Source organism: Stigmatopora argus, chromosome 3 (genome assembly GCF_051989625.1).
Source record: "Stigmatopora argus isolate UIUO_Sarg chromosome 3, RoL_Sarg_1.0, whole genome shotgun sequence".
Classification (NCBI taxonomy): Eukaryota; Metazoa; Chordata; class Actinopteri; order Syngnathiformes; family Syngnathidae; genus Stigmatopora; species Stigmatopora argus.
The window spans coordinates 4922258-4940346 of NC_135389.1; the positions used below are offsets into that span (position 1 = coordinate 4922258).

At 38.2% G+C, this 18089-nt stretch overlaps 1 protein-coding gene across 3 annotated transcripts in view; it reads right to left on the bottom strand.

Moving 5' to 3' along the window:
* The window catches only part of cmip (c-Maf inducing protein), a 69336-nt gene that overhangs the window by 39471 nt on the left and 11776 nt on the right, over positions 1-18089 (bottom strand). For all 3 annotated transcript variants that reach the window (XM_077595728.1, XM_077595726.1, XM_077595727.1), the window contains one exon: positions 2256-2381. In XM_077595728.1, coding sequence (XP_077451854.1) covers positions 2256-2381 — 126 coding nt within the window. The remainder of the gene's footprint in view (positions 1-2255; positions 2382-18089) is intronic.

An 18089-nucleotide genomic window follows, 5' to 3' on the forward strand; every position in this document is an offset into this window, starting at 1 on the left:
TCCACGACAACGCACTCGTAAACGGAACAAACTAATTTAAATTAACTTGGATTAATATATACAGACACACTCAAACATACGTTTAATGTAACTTTACACAAAATTGAATTCTAATTTTGTTTTAATCTGTTTTTTACCTCCGTTCTGGCCGGGTTAGTTGTTTGCCACGCCTCCACCCTCACGTTCACTATCGATGGGCTGTTTGCTGTTGTACTACGTATTCCCTTCAAAATATTCCGAAAATGATGCACACAAATGTCCTCACAATAGGATAACCCACGACCACTTGCCAACGAGAAATAGTCTTGTAGTACATATTAGCGATCGCTCTGCTGCTTGTGGGGACATCGGGGGCACCGACTCGCAACTCCCTCGTTGTAATGGCTCTGGTCGCAACCGCTTTGAACGGCGCCTATGAGAGAGAGTTGCGACCGGAAATATTGCGAGGATGGATTTGCGGGCCGGTGCCGCTGGATGTTATGAGCAGCGAACGAGAAGTAATATAATACTCCTCGTATTAGATAAGAATAACAGGAAATGCAGCAGCTGAGCTTACCCACGTATTGATTGTGGGTAAAGTTTTAGACTTTATCCACAGCAACAACGCACTCAAACGAACAAACAAATTTAAATTAACTTGGATTAATATATACAGACATACTCAAACATATGTTTAATGTAACTTTACACAAAACTGAATTCTAATTTTGTTTTAATTTTTTTACCTTTGTTCTGGGCAGGTTAGCTGTTTGCCACGCCTCCACCCTCACATTCGCTATCGATGGGCTGTTTGCTGTTGTATTCCATTCAAAATATTCCCAAAATGATGCACACAAATGTCCTCACAATAGGATAACGCACGACCACTTGCCAACGAGAAGTAGTCTTGAATGAGTGATCGCGGGAGCTAGCAGGCTCGAGATTTTGATCGTATCTCGGGCGAAATAGTCGATTGAAATTTTCATCGTACCTCGAGCATGTCGTAGGTAGAGCTGATTGTAGGTCGAGGTACCACTGTAGTTGGGATTTTTCAAGTCAGTTATTCACGTTCGTCATTGCATCGGTGAGTGCCCGTGCAACATGTTTTTTGTCTTTCGTGTGGACATATTGAACGGCATCATCGGCATACATTTGGCAGGACAACAAATTGGCAGATCATTTATGTAAAGACAAGGGACCTAGCACTGGAGGATGTTAGGTGTTATTTCTTTAACGGAGTCTATAAAATAATCATTTAAAGTTGTACCTATGTTCCTAGGGTCACAGATTGTTTTCTCCTACAACTGCTTCAACCTTTATTTCTTTGTGCTTCTCTGACCTCTTTAGTGTTCCCTTTCGCAGTACTAATTATGTTGATAAAGAAATTAGATTTTGCAGTTCCAATTTCTTTTACTACTTTATTTCTTAGAAAAGTAAATGTCTGTCTGTGTCATTAATCCTTTTTGTTTCAAGTGATATTTTGAGAGCATGATCTCGTTTTATGATTAATCTCCTACGACCTGGCGTCCACATGTGTGGACATCACATTTGTAGTTGTCACAAGACTACAATGTTAAATTTTGGACTACAAAGGCCTGGCGTCCACTTATGATGTGGAAATCATTTTTCTCAGAAACTACAACATGTAAAAGGACAATTATTTGTTTTCCCAATTAAGCTAAATATCAAAGAGAAAATAAAAATAGATGTTTTGCAAGAGTTTGGGTCTTAGGAGATTAATGCCTGCACGTCTTCATATAACCATGCAGGATGTTCTTTTTTGATGGATTTGCTTTAATTTTTCTTGTGAATACAGACACTGTGTCTTGGATAATAGTCATGAAAGTATTGCAGCTGTCATTAGCATGATTATGGTAAAGATAATAATCCAATTGATATTGTTTAACGCCTGTGTCAAATTTGGGAACTCCCTTTTTGGTACTCTCATCTGCTCTGATATGGTTTTCTCTTGTGAGGATAAGCGAAACGGAAAGTGAATGAATGAATTCTTTGTTTCCTGATAGCACTGATTTGTATATAAGCATTAAAAAAAACCTCCACATGTCCCTAATCAAACACTGCATGTGAAATTTTCAGAGGTTTTATGACGGAGACTGTTTCGACTGAATCAAATGATCAAAAGGCAACCCACGTCACGGAAAAAAATGTGGTCAAATCTTCATGTGATGATTATAATTCTGGAATGAATAGCCCTTTACGTATGCTGCCACATTTGACACACACTCTAAAGAAGTTTTTTTTAAAATAAATTTTACCTGGAGAAGGACTGTGCCACCAGGGAAGCTGAGCTGGACACAGTACTTTGGTGCATTGTCCCATGAAAGCAGCTGCAAGTCCTCAATGGCACTGTAGGTCAATGATGTCTCCATGTAACCAGTGGGCTGTGGACGATAGAAAAAAAAGACAATTTACAACACTTTTGAAGCTGTATTAACAATACAGCATGCACATTAACTGTCATCTGGAACCAAAGTATTAAAAAAAACACTGGCTGACTCGCTCTGAATAACACTAACAAAAGCTCAGTGTGTTTATGTCTTCTTCAAATGCGATATATTACAAGTAGAGACCGGTTAAAAGCTCAGATATCTGAAGCTTCAAGAAATGTACCAAGACGAATAATCCCATGTATATATGGTAGCATCATTTATTGAACCATTTTTTGAGGGGCGTAGAAATCTAACAAGCTAAGAGTGGTGAATGTTCATGCTATTGGATCATTAAGAATCGAATAAAATGTGTAGTTGGAGATGGTGCAAAACAATTATCTACAATAAATTGATAGAGACTTGTAAAAAGTAAAGTGTTCATGTCAAGGAAAAGACGGTTCAGTGCTCACATAAACATCCCCACACTGGTGCATGGTATTTTATGTGTGGCTTCACAAAAATAAGGCCATTCTTTTGTCTGCTGCTACATAAAAAAAGTATTATCAGACAACATGTTTCTTCAGGAACTAGTTAAATGCGGTCCCCTCAAAGTTACCATTCAGGTTTCAGCACATTCCTATTTTCTGTAGTACACTGAATTTTCCAATCATTCAAGTGAAGTGTCGCTGTGAGGTTTTTTTCCTTTCTTTTTTTTAACGCCTCTTAAATACCTGTGCACAAACATCAGCTTGATTGAAAATGTCCTTAACCCATTTTAACCCTATCTACTCATTTGAGGACAGCCTGTAATTATTTTCTTGCTTGATAAAGGAGTTCCCCTATTTTGTGCAAATGTTATGAAAAGGTTGCAAAAGTCTAAAACTTGTTTAACTTGGGCTAAATTGAGCCAATGTTTTAAAAACATTAAATGACCATGTGAGGCAAATGTACATGGTTTATTTTTGTAAAGCTGAAAATAGTCTGCTTGCCAATTGATTATGTTATTTAATACTGCACAGCAACTTTTGGTTTGAAGGCACATGTATAAAAATAACGATGCCTGTCAAATTTCTACAGATATTATTCGTTACTTTTCATAGTTTAATGAGGGTGTTGTCTTATCTTTATTGCACAATAGAACAACAAAAATACTTTTTAAAATAATTATATTTTATATTCTCTATTCTTTTAAAGATAACAGTTACTTTCATAATTGAATAACAAGGAATGTAATGTATTTACTTATTCACAGAAATTTGAAGTTTTAAATTTAAAAGTAAAGAGATGAGTTATTGTGCTAATTATCTATAGACTGAGGTTTAATTTTATTTATATATTTTTTCAAATTGTGATAATTTTTGTCCTTTGCCCAGGCCTAATTCATTCATTCATTTTCTGAACCACTTGTACGCACAAGGGTCCTGGGGGGTGCTGGAGTCTATCCCAGCTGACCTCGGGGACCAGGCAGGGCACACCCTGAATTGGTGACCAGCCAATCGCAGGGCACGAGGAGACGGACAACCATTCACGCACACACTCAAGTATATTAGGAAAAGTAATTATTTTTTTCAAGCCAAATCATAAATCTGATCAAACAATAAATTTTAACAGAAAACATGATTTATAAATGAATCACAAATAATGATCAATTATCATTTAAAAGAAAAGTAATTCTTTGTCTGGTCATAAAAGAATGTTAATGAACATCACTGTGATGATTTCCTTTCTGGTGTAACATAAACAGGCCTCCACGAGTTCTGCTATCACTCCGTTCTCAACATGTTTCCTCCCTAAACAATTCTGAATCTGACCTACAACACACACGAAGCACGTGTACACACATGCCCGCCCACCCTCCTTTTTTTCTTTGCAGCCCTAAGTACCACTACAGCGTTAGGCAGACTTATGATTCACATCTCTGGCACAAGTCGTACATTTTTTTTTAAACACAAAAACAAACATTCTTTTCTTTGATGAAAAGTCAGCAAGCAAATTAAGTTTTGCCTGTGAATACTTGGACACCCGCCCGCAACATGGCATTAAAAAGGCCAAGACAGCATATACAAAGAAAATTGAGGAGCACTTCACAGGAAATAACCCAAAGAAGATGTGGCAGGGAATACGACATATTACCAATTACAATAACAATAATATGTCTGTTAACGCAGATGCCTCACTAGCGGAGGAACTGAACCGTTTCTTTGCACGCTTTGATACTGACAAATCAGACCCAGTCTCAACACCCCCACCACCACCCTGCAGCAATACACTGAAGTTTCAGGAACAGGAAGTGAGACTAGTAATGAGGTCTGTGAACACCAGGAAGGCTGCTGGCCCTGACGGAGTACCTGGGAAGGTGCTCAAAGCCTGTGCTGAACAGCTGGCTGGAGTTTTCACAAAAAAATTCAATTGTTCCCTGCAACAATCCATCATTCCATCCTGCCTGAAATCTGCCACCATTATCCCTGTCCCCAAAAAGCCAACCATTGACAACCTGAATGATTATAGGCCTGTTGCACTCACGCCTCTGATCATGAAGTGCTTTGAAAAGTTGGTCGCCCGCCATATCAGGGATACAATCCCTCCCTCAGTTGACCCTCACCAGTTTGCCTATAGAGCAAATAGGTCCACTGAGGACGCCATCGCCGTAGCTCTACACACAGCACTGAGCCACCTGGAGCACCATGGGAATTACGTGAGGATGCTTTTCATTGACTATAGCTCAGCCTTCAACACTATAATACCAGACATTCTGACTAAAAAAACTCTCCCACCTTGGACTATCCTCTTCCATCTGCTGCTGGATAAAGAACTTCTTAACCAACCGACCACAAACTGTTAGACTTGGTCCCCACCTCTCTTCCTCCATTACACTGAGCACTGGCTCCCCTCAAGGCTGTGTACTGAGTCCTCTTCTGTACTCCCTGTACACATACGACTGTACACCAACCCACCAGTCTAACCCCATCATCAAATTTGCCGATGACACCACTGTGGTCGGACTCATCTCAGGAGGGGATGAGTCGGCCTACAGAGATGAGGTCAACAAACTGTCTTCGTGGTGCTCGGTGAACAATCTCACACTGAACACCACAAAAACTAAAGAAATAATCCTGGACTTTCGCAAACACAGCACAGATCTGGCCCCACTCCTCATAAATGGAGTATGTGTAGACAGGGTCCAGTCCTTTAAATTCCTGGGGGTCCACGTCACGGATAAGCTCTCCTGGTCTACAAACACCACGGCAGTAGTGACGAAGGCCCAGAAACGACTCCATTTCCTCAGGGTACTCAGGAGGAACAACTTGAACACTAAGCTTCTGGTAACCTTCTATAGAACCACTGTGGAGACCATCCTGGCATACTGCATCACAGTATGGTACGCTGGAAGCACAGCAGCAGACAAAGAGGCCATGCAGAAAGTGATTAACACTGCCCGGAAGATCGTCGGCTGCTCTCTGCCCTCACTGGAAGACATTGCCAGCCCTCGATACCTCAGCAGAGCCAGGAACATCATCGGGGACCCATACCACTGAAGGTAAGTGAAAGACAGTGAGAGGTAAGTGATCCGCTCGGGGGGTGACGCGATGTATCCATCACGGCAGAATGCCAAATTACGAGTCCGAAATTATCACTTATTTGGGTCTTTTGCCGGGAAAACGCACCTTATGGAGAAGTACTACCAATTTCGTCATACACAGTTTCTGGGTATGATGACAATTAGACTTTTGTCGAGTCAATGATGATGATAAAGCCTATGTCCAATTATTATTATTATATGAATTTTCGCACATACGATGGGCGTAAATCACCAATTTCATGATGATGCGATACCAATTCCTTGGAATATACAACGATATTCGCCAATGTCACAAATTATTTGATTCAATTTAAGGGCTTTTGATATCATACACATTGTACGCAATCAGTTAATTCGAACAAAAACACAGAATACCACCCAATATAATTTTAATAATTATAACTTAATAATAATGCCCTTTTAAATAGATTTACAATATTTTCATTGCTAAAAGAATTCAGACAGAAACAGACAATGTTGATTTTGTTGGATGTGTTTTGATAGTTGTTTCACCAATTGATACTGCATTAGTGTGTTTTGGCAAATTGAAAACCTATGGCACACAATAATTTAGAATATATATGTGATGTTTTGCTCTGTTGACTTGCACCCATTGAAAACTCACACAGAATGAAGCTTTTCCCTAAAAAAGTCAGCCAAGAAAAGAGATTGACTGCCAACCAGACGAGGTTAGATGACTTGTGCAAAAACAATTTCTTACTTGCTCTTATGCATGACAATCAAAGCTAGACACCAGGGTGGGTGGTTGATAGGGTAACGGGGGCTTTGGCATTGGTTTCCCTGCTCATGCTTGACTGATTTACCAGCAAGTCTGCAAAACGCAATACCAAGGCATGACTAGCGGAAAGACCCTCCCCACCAGATCAAAACATGAATCGAATGACACCATCTTTGACAACTACCAGTGGATCACGATCAATGTATTGGATACCTCTGCCATAGATAGTTTTTCCTTTATAGGAGCATGTGGTGATTTTCCTGCCTTTGTTTACTCTCCACCTAACGATCTAATCGTTTACAATGCTGTACATCTATCTTTCCTTTTTCCCAATGAGATAGCAATTTATCTAAATCTTTAAGTTTTCATCAGTTGAGGTAACATAATCTGAGTGCCTATTTCTCTGACTGGGTTACCATAGAAACAAGAAAAAGGTGATTTTTTTGTTTCCAGTGTGACAATCAGTCAAGAGGAAAACAAAAGAAAAAATGCATAAATCAGAAAGCAGTATTACATATATTTTTTCAATTTTCTGTCATTTTCACTTGAAAATACTCCTATAAAAATGGTCCCATAGTGGACTGAAACAATAAAAAAAGTGTAATGATCACAAAGTTCCAGTCATTCCATTCAAGTATTTACACATCTATATAATTGTGTAATGTGTAATATCTACTACACTTCTTGATCCTACTATGTCTGGTCAACATTATCTGTGAAATTCAAGGGAATACTATAATATATACAGTGCAATGAAAAAGTATTTTCCCCTTTCCTGATTTCTGTGTTTTTTGCATATTTATCACACACAAAGGTTTCAGATCATCAAAACAATTTTAGTATGACACAGAGACAACACAACGAAATACAAAATGCAGTTTCCAAATAATGATTTTATTTACCAAGAGAGAAAAAATTACAAACTTGTCTGGCCCTCTGTGAAAAAGTAATTGCCCCCTGAACCTAATAATTGGCTGTGCCACCTTTGGCAGCAATAACTAAAATCAAGCGTTTACGATAATTTGTGATGAGTCTTTCACAACGCTTTGGAGGAATTTTGGCTCACTCTTCTTTGCAAAATTGTTTCAATTCTGCAATGTTAGAGCTAGTTTTAGATCACACCACAGCATTTTAATAGGATTTAAATCTTGACTTTGACTTGGCCACTCTAAAACCTTAACGTTGTTTTTATTTTGAGCCATTCAGAGGTGGACCTGCTGGTGTGCTTTGGATCGCGGTCATGCTGCATGCTCCAAGAGCGCTAGAGTTTGAGCGCACGAACTGAGGGCCGGGCGTTCGCTTTCAAAATTTGCTGGTAGACAGCAGAATTCCTTCTTCCATCAATTACAACAAGTCGTCCTGGTCCTGAGGCAGGAAAGCAACGAGAATTAGGATGAAGAATGTGGTCTTCCTTTAAGACAACTGCAGGAGATGTTAAATATGGCACACAGTTTGCAACGGCTCCAGGAGATTCTTGACAACATGCTCAGAGCCATTGAATTTGGCAATTGTCTTGACCAAGTCATGTACAAAAGCATATTTGTACAAGAAAAGAAACGGAGGTCACCATGTTTCACATGCGCCAAAAACCTCTCGCAGAAAGAAGCTCAGAGCAACTATTTTTACTGAGTACAGTATTAAAGTATTTACATTTTTTTAATTTATAGATTATATTTAGATACTCATACATTACATTACTTTTCATGTGTATAACTAATATTTAATAACTACAGACGCTCCCCTACTTACGAACATTCAACTTACGAACAACGGTACATACGAACATGTCTGCAAATTGCGTTTAAGTCAAAAAATGTTCGTAAGTCCAATTTTGTATTTTTTTCCGAGTAGTACTTCTTTCCGCCGCTAATACCGACGCCTGGCGCTGTGAGGGCTCAGCTCACCCAGCATCTACCTTCTTCGTTGCAATGCGGAAGTGCGTGAACGTATCTCCAATGGGCAAAGAACCTTTTTCATTTGTATCATTAAATATCTCGTGCATCCATTATTGAATATGGTTGGTAAAAAGCGAAATGCTTCTATTGAGGGAGTTGCAAGGAAGATGCAAGCCATTTCATTTGAAACGAGTGGCAATAATAACGAAGCTTGATGCGGGTGAGAGTGGTGAGCGTTTTACGGGCATACAACAGAAAGATCGAGCAGCAGGACCCAAATATTGAACGTTGCACAAAGTTTGCAAATCAATTGAATGATGCCATACAGTGCTACCGCATCATTTATGATGAAAAAAAAGAAGAAAACTGTGCAATCGTCGTTAGATCGCTTCTTTCGGCCAGTTTCTAGTAAATATCTCTCTCTAATGTATGTATACAGTACTGTATGTATTCTCTCCATTTTATTAAATGTTTTTTTCCAGTACACACCAATGTGTGTTACTTATACAAGCCTTAAACATACAAATGCACTTCTATAAACCTTCAATATACTTATATAGGCCTTAAACATAAATTATAAAACAAAATATAGCACTGAATCAACTTACAAACAAATTCAACTTATGAACAATCGCTCGGAACCTAACTCGTTCGTAAGTAGGGGAGCGTCTGTACTTCTTGATAATTGTACTTGTGCACTTGTATTTTTGTGTAGGCGCGCAAACATGCAGTTTGGTAGTCATAATTAGGGGTGAACCTACTTCATGGTTTTTCAATGATGTCTGGTCTACATTATCCGCAATGTTCGAGGGATTACTGTAATGCGCGAATAGAACATGTTTTGCATGCTTATTGTTCATTTTAATACATTAGTAAATACATTTCTTACCACTTTCTTTATTTTTTGTCTGTGTCTCACATTTTTCATACTAAAGTGAGAGACTGATCATTTTTAAAAGGGGTTAGTTGGTAGTTTTTTTTTAAGACTGTGGAACGAACTAAATAATTCACATAAAAACAACTGCGGCCCGGTGGCCCCAGTGGTTAGCACGTCGGCCTCACATCTATGGGGTTTCTGGGATCAAATCCAGGTCACGTCCACCTGTGTGGAGTTTGCATGTTCTCCCCCGGCCTGCGTGGGTTTCCTCCGGGTACTCCGGTTTCCTCCCACATTCCAAAAACATGCATGGTAGGCTGATTGGACACTCTAAATTGCCCCTAGGTATGGGTGTGAGTGTGCATGGTTGTCCTTCTCCTTGTGCCCTGCGATCGGCTGGCCACTGATTTAGGGTGTCCATGGCCTCTGACCTGTAGTCAGCTGGGATAGGCTCCAGCACCCGCTGCGACCCTAATGAGGGTAAAGCGGTTCAGAAAATCAGAGGAAATTAGAAAAACTACTGCTATACTCATTGTTTCATGTCATCAACTTTGTCTGGGTGACCACAAAACTGCTTTTTGCGTACCATTAAGAGATTAAATAAATTGGGGGAAAAAGTCAAAATTACGAGAATAAAACGGATAAATGACTTATTTTTACATCAAAGTTTTAAATTAGAAGATTTAAAGGTGTTGGTTTGCCCAAGGATTTTTACAAAGTGTACAGCTGATCAAAAACGATTGAGAAACATTGGATTAAACCTTGGCTAATTTTGGAGTTATGGGTTTTATCAACAAGCCACTGGTCATATTCAGGAAAACTAATGCAACAACACACTAATAGAAAGGATGGAGGCCATTTGGGGTCTTCGCCAGCTTTAAAATTGCCCTCCTGATGCAAATAAAAATACACTGTCTATGCAGCAATACTGTGGCAATGAAAGTTAAGGGAGTTGTTTTGCCATTGATAATAATTTTCAAGATGTAAATGGTCTCAATCTAAACAAAATTCAGCAATGTAATTAGAAATGCATTGCTTGTTTATAGATATCTGTGTACATACTAATAATACGAGTGACCTTTTCCCAGAGCAGATGCACCAGTGCCAGTCACAGCTCCCAAGAGTCTCTTTAACCCTCATTCAGTTGTGTCTCTTATCAGGCCTCCTCTCTAACCCTTGTTCCTCTTTTTTGCATTTTACCTTGCTTTGACTCATTTTTATGTCTCCTTTTAAAATTGTCAGAGGGCATATAGCAAATATTATATGAATCATTTTATGAACTACGACCAAACAAAATTACACAAAATTGCATAGTAGTACTGCAGCAGAGGGCATTTGCAAACCATTGACACGTGTTTTCCAACTGAGAAAAAAACATATTGCCCTATTTTTCACACACTGATCCACCAGATGCATTTATACCAGTGCATTACATTCAGTCTTCAGAGTCAAACTTCTTAACGGCCCAGTTGGATTATCAACCTACACTTACATTAGCATATTAGATTTTGAAGTCAATTGTGCTAAAATGATAAACCTATTAAATTATTATAAATAATATTGCAACAGTAGTTTTTGCCAAGTACACTTTCTTCATTTGGTGACCCAAAGAAAGCAGTTATAGATACACTGAACAAATCATTATTTTAACAAGACTTGAAGTTTAATCTATCAGTTACTATTGTACTGTGATGGAAGGTTTGTCTTGTTACATTAAAATAGTAAAATGTGTTATTCATTACATTTGTCATAATCTGGCTAAATCTAGTGCCATTTTAGTTATACAGTCATACCTCGACTTACAAAATTAATTGGTTCCAGAAATTTTTCGTAACTTGGATTTTTTTGTAAATAGAGCAGTACTTTATATGTAAATTCTTTAATTTGTTCCAAAGTCCTAAAAAATACCAACTAAACCCTATACAAAGGATCAAAGTGTCCCAATTTTGTTTAAAAGATGTGAGAAACACACAAAAGTGAGAGAAAATGATTTATTAATAATTTAATTAAAATGAATAACAAGCATGCAAAAACATTTTCTATTTGTGCACGAGTACAGTGCAGTGGAAGGAGGAAGGTAACATTACCACATGAACATATGCACATAAACACACATCTAAACAACTTCAAATGATGAATTCATAACAACATCATTAAATAGAACTCCAAAGGGGTAACATTTTCTTCATCTCGTCGAGAGGACATGCCAAAGAGTGGCCACTTTTAATGCTTCCTTCTGCTTCCATAGCATTGCAATATCAGGCAACCGCACACCACTTTCTTATCTTGATTTTCCGAGATGGATAACATCAAATAAAGAACTAAGTGACAATAAATGAGGAAGTCGGGATGCAAGACAATTTCTAAATAAAATAACGGATACAGAAAATGTATTTACGTTTTGGGGGATTCGCTAAATTGGATCACTTATTTGAGGTACCACTCTACCTGCACTTTTGTGACTGGAAAATCAGAAAACCGAAATTTCACCGTAAAAAAAGAATGATGCGCCGAATGATATAAAAAGTAAAGAAGGACGACATCTTGCCTTTTCCTGTTATGTTCGGATTGAATTTTGCATAGCGCACATCACCTCATGGAGGAAGACGACACCTTGCCTTTGCCCGTTTGGTTTGGATTTCTAATCGCGCACATCGGCTCGTAGAGGAAGACTACGCAGAGCCTATTTAAGCTTTGTTTGGTTTTGGGATCCTGCGCCATTTAAGGCATCCAATGAGCCCAAGAAAAAACAAAAGATGACCGGTGACCGAAAAAGTGAAGTTGCTAGATATGCTGAGAGCGGGTAATAAATATGACCATGTAGCACACCATTACGGCATAAATGAATGTACCATGTGTTACATCAAGAAAGAAGAAGCGAACATTCGGAAATCAGCAACTGCAGTGGTACCTCGTCATACGACCGCTCGTCATACAAAACTCGTCTTATGGCGGAAATTTCGATCGAATAATTTGCCCGTCATGCGATCAAAATTTCGTGATGCGACCAAGCCAGGTGGCCATGGCACTATCTTTTTTGCATATCTTTGGTGTATAACAATATCTACGAGCACGGAACGATTAATTCAGACGAGTTTCTCCTATGACCAGGAAACGCACAACACGCATGCGCGGGCAAAAAGAGGGCTTTCTGGGTAATGAAGTATACTCGTGCACACAACACCCATAGGCAATGGCAACCTTTCTCAGAATAAAACTTCATTACCCACAATCAATACGTGGGTAAGCTCAACTATTGTATTTCCTGTTATTCTTTCTAAGGAAAGAAGCTCCCGCAATCGTTCTTTAAAGACTATTTCTCGTTGGCAAGTGGTCGTGCGTTATCCTATTGTGAGGACATTTGTTTGCATCATTTTGGGAATATTTTGAAGGCAATACAACAGCAAACAGTCCATCGATAGCGAACGTGAGGGTGGAGGCGTGGCAAACCGCCAACCCGGAAAACGAAGGTAACAAAAGATTACAACAAAATTAGAATTCAGTTTTGTGTAAAGTTACATTAAACGTATGTTTGAGTGTCTGTATATATTAATCCAAGTTAATTTAAATTAGTTTGTTCCGTTTACGAGTGCGTTGTCGTGGAAAAAGAACGAAAACCACCCCCCCACGCCCCACAAACGTCTCTGTCTCCCGTCGGCGAAATCTGCCCAATTTTAGTTAGATTAAACACATTTTATTACTATTAAACCACTAGTTATGTGTTACTTTGTTAATAGATGGCGAATTAGAAGAAATAAAACATTTTTCCAATCCAATATCCTGTTTTTTGTGTTTTTTCAGAGGGCTGGAACGAATTAATTTGTTTTCCATTCATTTCAATGGAAAACGTCCGCTCGAGTTACGAGAATCTCGTCATACGATCTCAGTCTCGGAACGGATTACGATCCTATGTCGAGGTACCACTGTATATCCTTTTCCATGGGCACCAATCAAGTGGTAACCACTAGGAATAGAAACATATTTAAGATTGAGAATGCCCTATCATTCAGGATATCTAACGGTAAATTTTTGGCCCTGCAAAAAAATCAGAACTATGGGGGTATTATGGCGTAGATAAGGCCATGAAGATGGCTCGGTTGGTAGCCATTGAAAACCTCTCAGACATGACAGTGGAGGACGGCAAAACACTGCTGGCTAGCTACTCAACCACCCCAACTGATGAGGACCTCATCGAAATGAGGCAGTGGACAACGGCGAGGATGGGGATGAAGAAATAATAAATAAACAATTCAGCATTATGAGGGATTTACTCCGTAGATACGGCCCTGAAGCTGGCATAATGATAGGAAGTCAACACACTGCATGGGGTCACTCAAAAGGAAACTCCACTAGGAGATTGATGACAACATGGTCGTAGCCATTGAATTTGTCCATGGTCTTGACAGCGTCATGTTCTTGTACAAGAGCAGTTGCTATGTTCCTTGTGCCTCGAAAGAAGCTTCTGCTGTTGCCCCTACGGCGCCTCCTGAAGTGTCCATCGATGAATCATTGACTCTCGAATCTGACAAAGAGGACTTAGACTTAAGCTCCCAATAACTTTTTTTAATTGAGTTTTTAAAATCAAGTGGATGGGAAATATTTTCACCGTCAGTACAGCACTTAAAGTATTTACAGAATATTATATAGATTATATTTAGATATTAATACATAATACTTTTCATATAGCTATAATTGTAATATTTAATAAATACAGTATAATGTAGTAATAATATGGGTGATCCTACTTCATGGTTTTTCGATTATCGCGGCCACGTCTGGTCCACATTATCCACGATATTTGAGGGATTACTGTGGATTATATTTCGTTATAATACATTAGTCTTATCATATGCATATAACACTAACATTTAATATTAACCACACTTTATTATATATATATATATATATATATATATATATATATATATATATATTTGCACTTACTGTACTGTATTTTTGTATAGGTGCGAAAACGTAGTATGGTGGTAATAATAGGGGTGATCGTACTTCGCGGTTTTTCAATTATCGGGACCTTGTCTGGTCTACATTATTCGCAAAATTTGTGGGATTACAGTAATGACATTTGTTTTGTCAATATGCTTGTTTTCGCACAAACAGGTCACCATGAACCTATTTTCATAGGGGAATTTTGACATTTTACTGCAATTAATGGTAATAGTAATGGAGGATATTATTATATTTTCTTGATGAAAAACTTTTAAATGTGGATTTTTAAAATATCGTATTAAAGATTGTATGGGGAGAAAAATACGGATACCCTAAATTATTGCAGCAGTCTTGCAAAATAAATGAGTGTTTTTGTGTTTAAGTGTTCTTTTCTTTACGCTCTCACATTTATTTTATTCCTCTCATACACTATTTATATCCTTCTGTTTTCCCTTGGTCAAAGGTTAAATATGTCACATGTATTGACATGAAACACGAGTTCTTCAGCCACTATTTTTGCAACACACACAACGAAAACCACGATGTTCCGAATGGTTAAAGTTCTTCCTGTTTTCAAGCAGGGAATATATTTCATACCCGTGCCTTGTTTTCATATTAAAAAAATAATCCAAAGTTCTAACATTTAATTGACATTGAAGGATTACTGTGGTCATATTGAATTGGTCAAGACCCAAAATGTAACAAACACAGTGATTACACATGAGGATAAACATGTCATGTGATATGTTGAGGAACGTAATGATACCAAGACAACTTGTCTGGACTCTCTAGGATGACGTTCTTGTGGCATTTAATTGTCACTTCTCTGAAAGACACTTCTGCACTAGATGAGGAACTAAACTGCTTCTCGTGAACATGGAAGAACACAAGCGGGTGACCTACAATACCTAAATATGAGAATGCTGGGAGTTTGTTTCCTGTGATCTGGGTTTGCTATTGTTGATTTCTTATGTAAAAAAAAAAAACTTTGTGAAACTTAGGACAACAATGTTCAGTTCTTGACTAAAGTGAGAAACATAATAGCAGTTCAAACATCTCACTAAATTAGAGAGACAACACCGTTTTAAAAATATGACCAGAAAAAATCTGGCACCGATAATGCAAGTATGAATGATGAATGATGTCAGTTGCCGTATTTACTCGCATATAAGCCACCTACACGTATATGCCGCACCCTTAAAATTGCCTTAAAATTTTTGAATTTCTCGCATATAAGCCGCCCCCTGATTCCCAATTTTCACCTCCATGTTCATGGCTTTAATGGGGAGTACAAATGTGTTACTTTGAAGGGAAAATCTTAGAAGATACTGTATGAATCAAAGGGACATTATTAGGGTCAATATCATAAGGAAGTTAATATGCCTGTCTTTGTAAATGCAAAATATCAAATTATTCAATTTGAAAAAAAAGAAATAAGTCTATCTTGATGAGAACCTGATGCTTTCTAATTACAGAAATTACATTTTTTTGCCAGATGTTTAAGATGTTGTGGCAGCCATATTGCTTCTAATGTCAAAATAACTCAATTCTTTCGATGGTTCATATTACTCCCATAGTTGTCACTTTCGAACAAGAAATAAAACAAAAAAAACTAAGCATATATAAGCCGTACCCTCGATTCAGTCATCATTTTTGTCTGACAAAAGCGGCTTATATGCGAGTGAATACAGTGATACAATTAGCAAAATTAGAGTACTTCTGAATGCCTCAGTCATAAATTCATCATGCCCACGTTTACATGATTACATCTTAAACCAGTGTAATTAAAATTTTCACTTGTGTTTTCATCACATTTTTAAGAGAAGCAGCTGTATCAAAGTGCTTTCCAGAAAACACGTGGCATGAATAAAAAAAAGGAACACAATTCTTGTTATCCATTCCTATATTTTTTTTAGATCAGCAACTTTTCAATCTCAATGTGGATTCTGCTAACAAGCTAATTCAAAAAGTAAACAAAAAAACTGTAGCAAGGGGCCATGATCAAACGACAAATCAACAACAAAAATTGTTCATCATTCTAATCCTGGATCATTATGATTATTGATCAATTGGTTAGAGACACATTTTGCCCTCCAAAAATCCCAGGTCCTTTTCTTTGACCCTCTTAGCAGTAAATATTCTATTGTTGTTGCCCTTGATGAACGCACTAATTTTTTTAATCAATCCAAATAAAATATTTGCAAACATCTGCTATTGCCTTGGAAAATAATGATAGCTAGATCATATTTCTGATCCATATAATGCACATTTACAGCCAAAATCAGCCCAGAGTACTACAGTAATACCTTGAGATATGAGCTTAATGCGTTTCGGAACCGAGCTCGTATGTCGATTTACTCGTATCTCAAATCAACGTTTCCCATAGAAATGTAACTAAATACAAATTAATTCGTTCCCATCCTCTGAAAAAAAAAACACCAAAAAGAAGATATTACAATGGAAATGGAATGTTTTTATAGGTTCTAATTCACCATCTACTAACAGAGTAACACATAACTAGTGGTTATGATGTTTAATACTCAAATGACACATTATATTTAGTACAACGTGGGGTGCGTGCGGTAGAGAGAGCAAAAGAGAAAGCGAGTGAGAGAGCTAGAGAGAGAGCTAAAGAGAGAGAGTAAGAGTGAGAGAGCTAGAGAAAGAGAGAGACAGACACTTGTTGGACGGCAACGCGCTCGTACCATAACATACGTAAACATAAATTCAACTTAAATGAAGGGTTCTGGTGGTGTTGAAGGCTCCCCTTTTTCAGATGCTTGCTTTGCTATTAAATTCATGTATAAATTCCGCTAGCTTTTTCGCATATTATCAACTTGGTCATGCTATCTCCTGTTTATCTTTTATCCATATTAAAAGAAGGCTCTCCATCTCGTTATGAATGTCACTGCGCAGCTTGGAAATTATGGTTAGTCGTTTGGAAGGCTAGATAGCCTTTATAGCATAATTCTGCCCAAGTATGTATTGTCGAAGTACTCCTCTTGTATTGGCGAGCCAGCTCCGTTCCGTGTACACTACTCGTAAATATTTCGTGCTTAATATCGATTGTCATCATACGCCTTTTCTTCGCACTACCCTTCATTGCACCTGCTTGCTTAAAAAATACAACGCTCCGTCCAGTGACGTGACATCCTTATTAGCGTCCTTCTGCTTCAGGATGGTGCATATTGTTGAAAAACTCTCGTATTGAGGAGCGAGCCCCGTCACGCGTACACCACTCATGTTTTTCGATTATTCCGTGCTTAATATTGATTGTCATCATTTGCCTTTTCTTCGCACTACCCTTTATTGCACCTGCTTGCTTTGGACCCACTGTTTTTCCTTTAATTCTGCACGGACTATCGCAAAAACACGGGAAAAAATGCAACACTCCGCCCAGTGCTCCTACAGGATCTTTACACGAGGGAAATGCGCCGAGAAAGACGGTGCGCTGAAATCATACAGACGCAGTGGTGTGCCGTCAGGAGAGACTCTCTTCTGGCCTAAGAAATATCTGAATCACAGACTGATGTTAATTATATTTTGTCCATGAATACCTATTAAATAATTCCAAATTGTCTGTCAGCTTCCTTCCATTGCTTTCCCCCTGGTTGCATTGCTTCCAGATGTGTGTTTTCATATTGAAGCATTTAACCAATCACATTTCAGCCATTATTTGTTG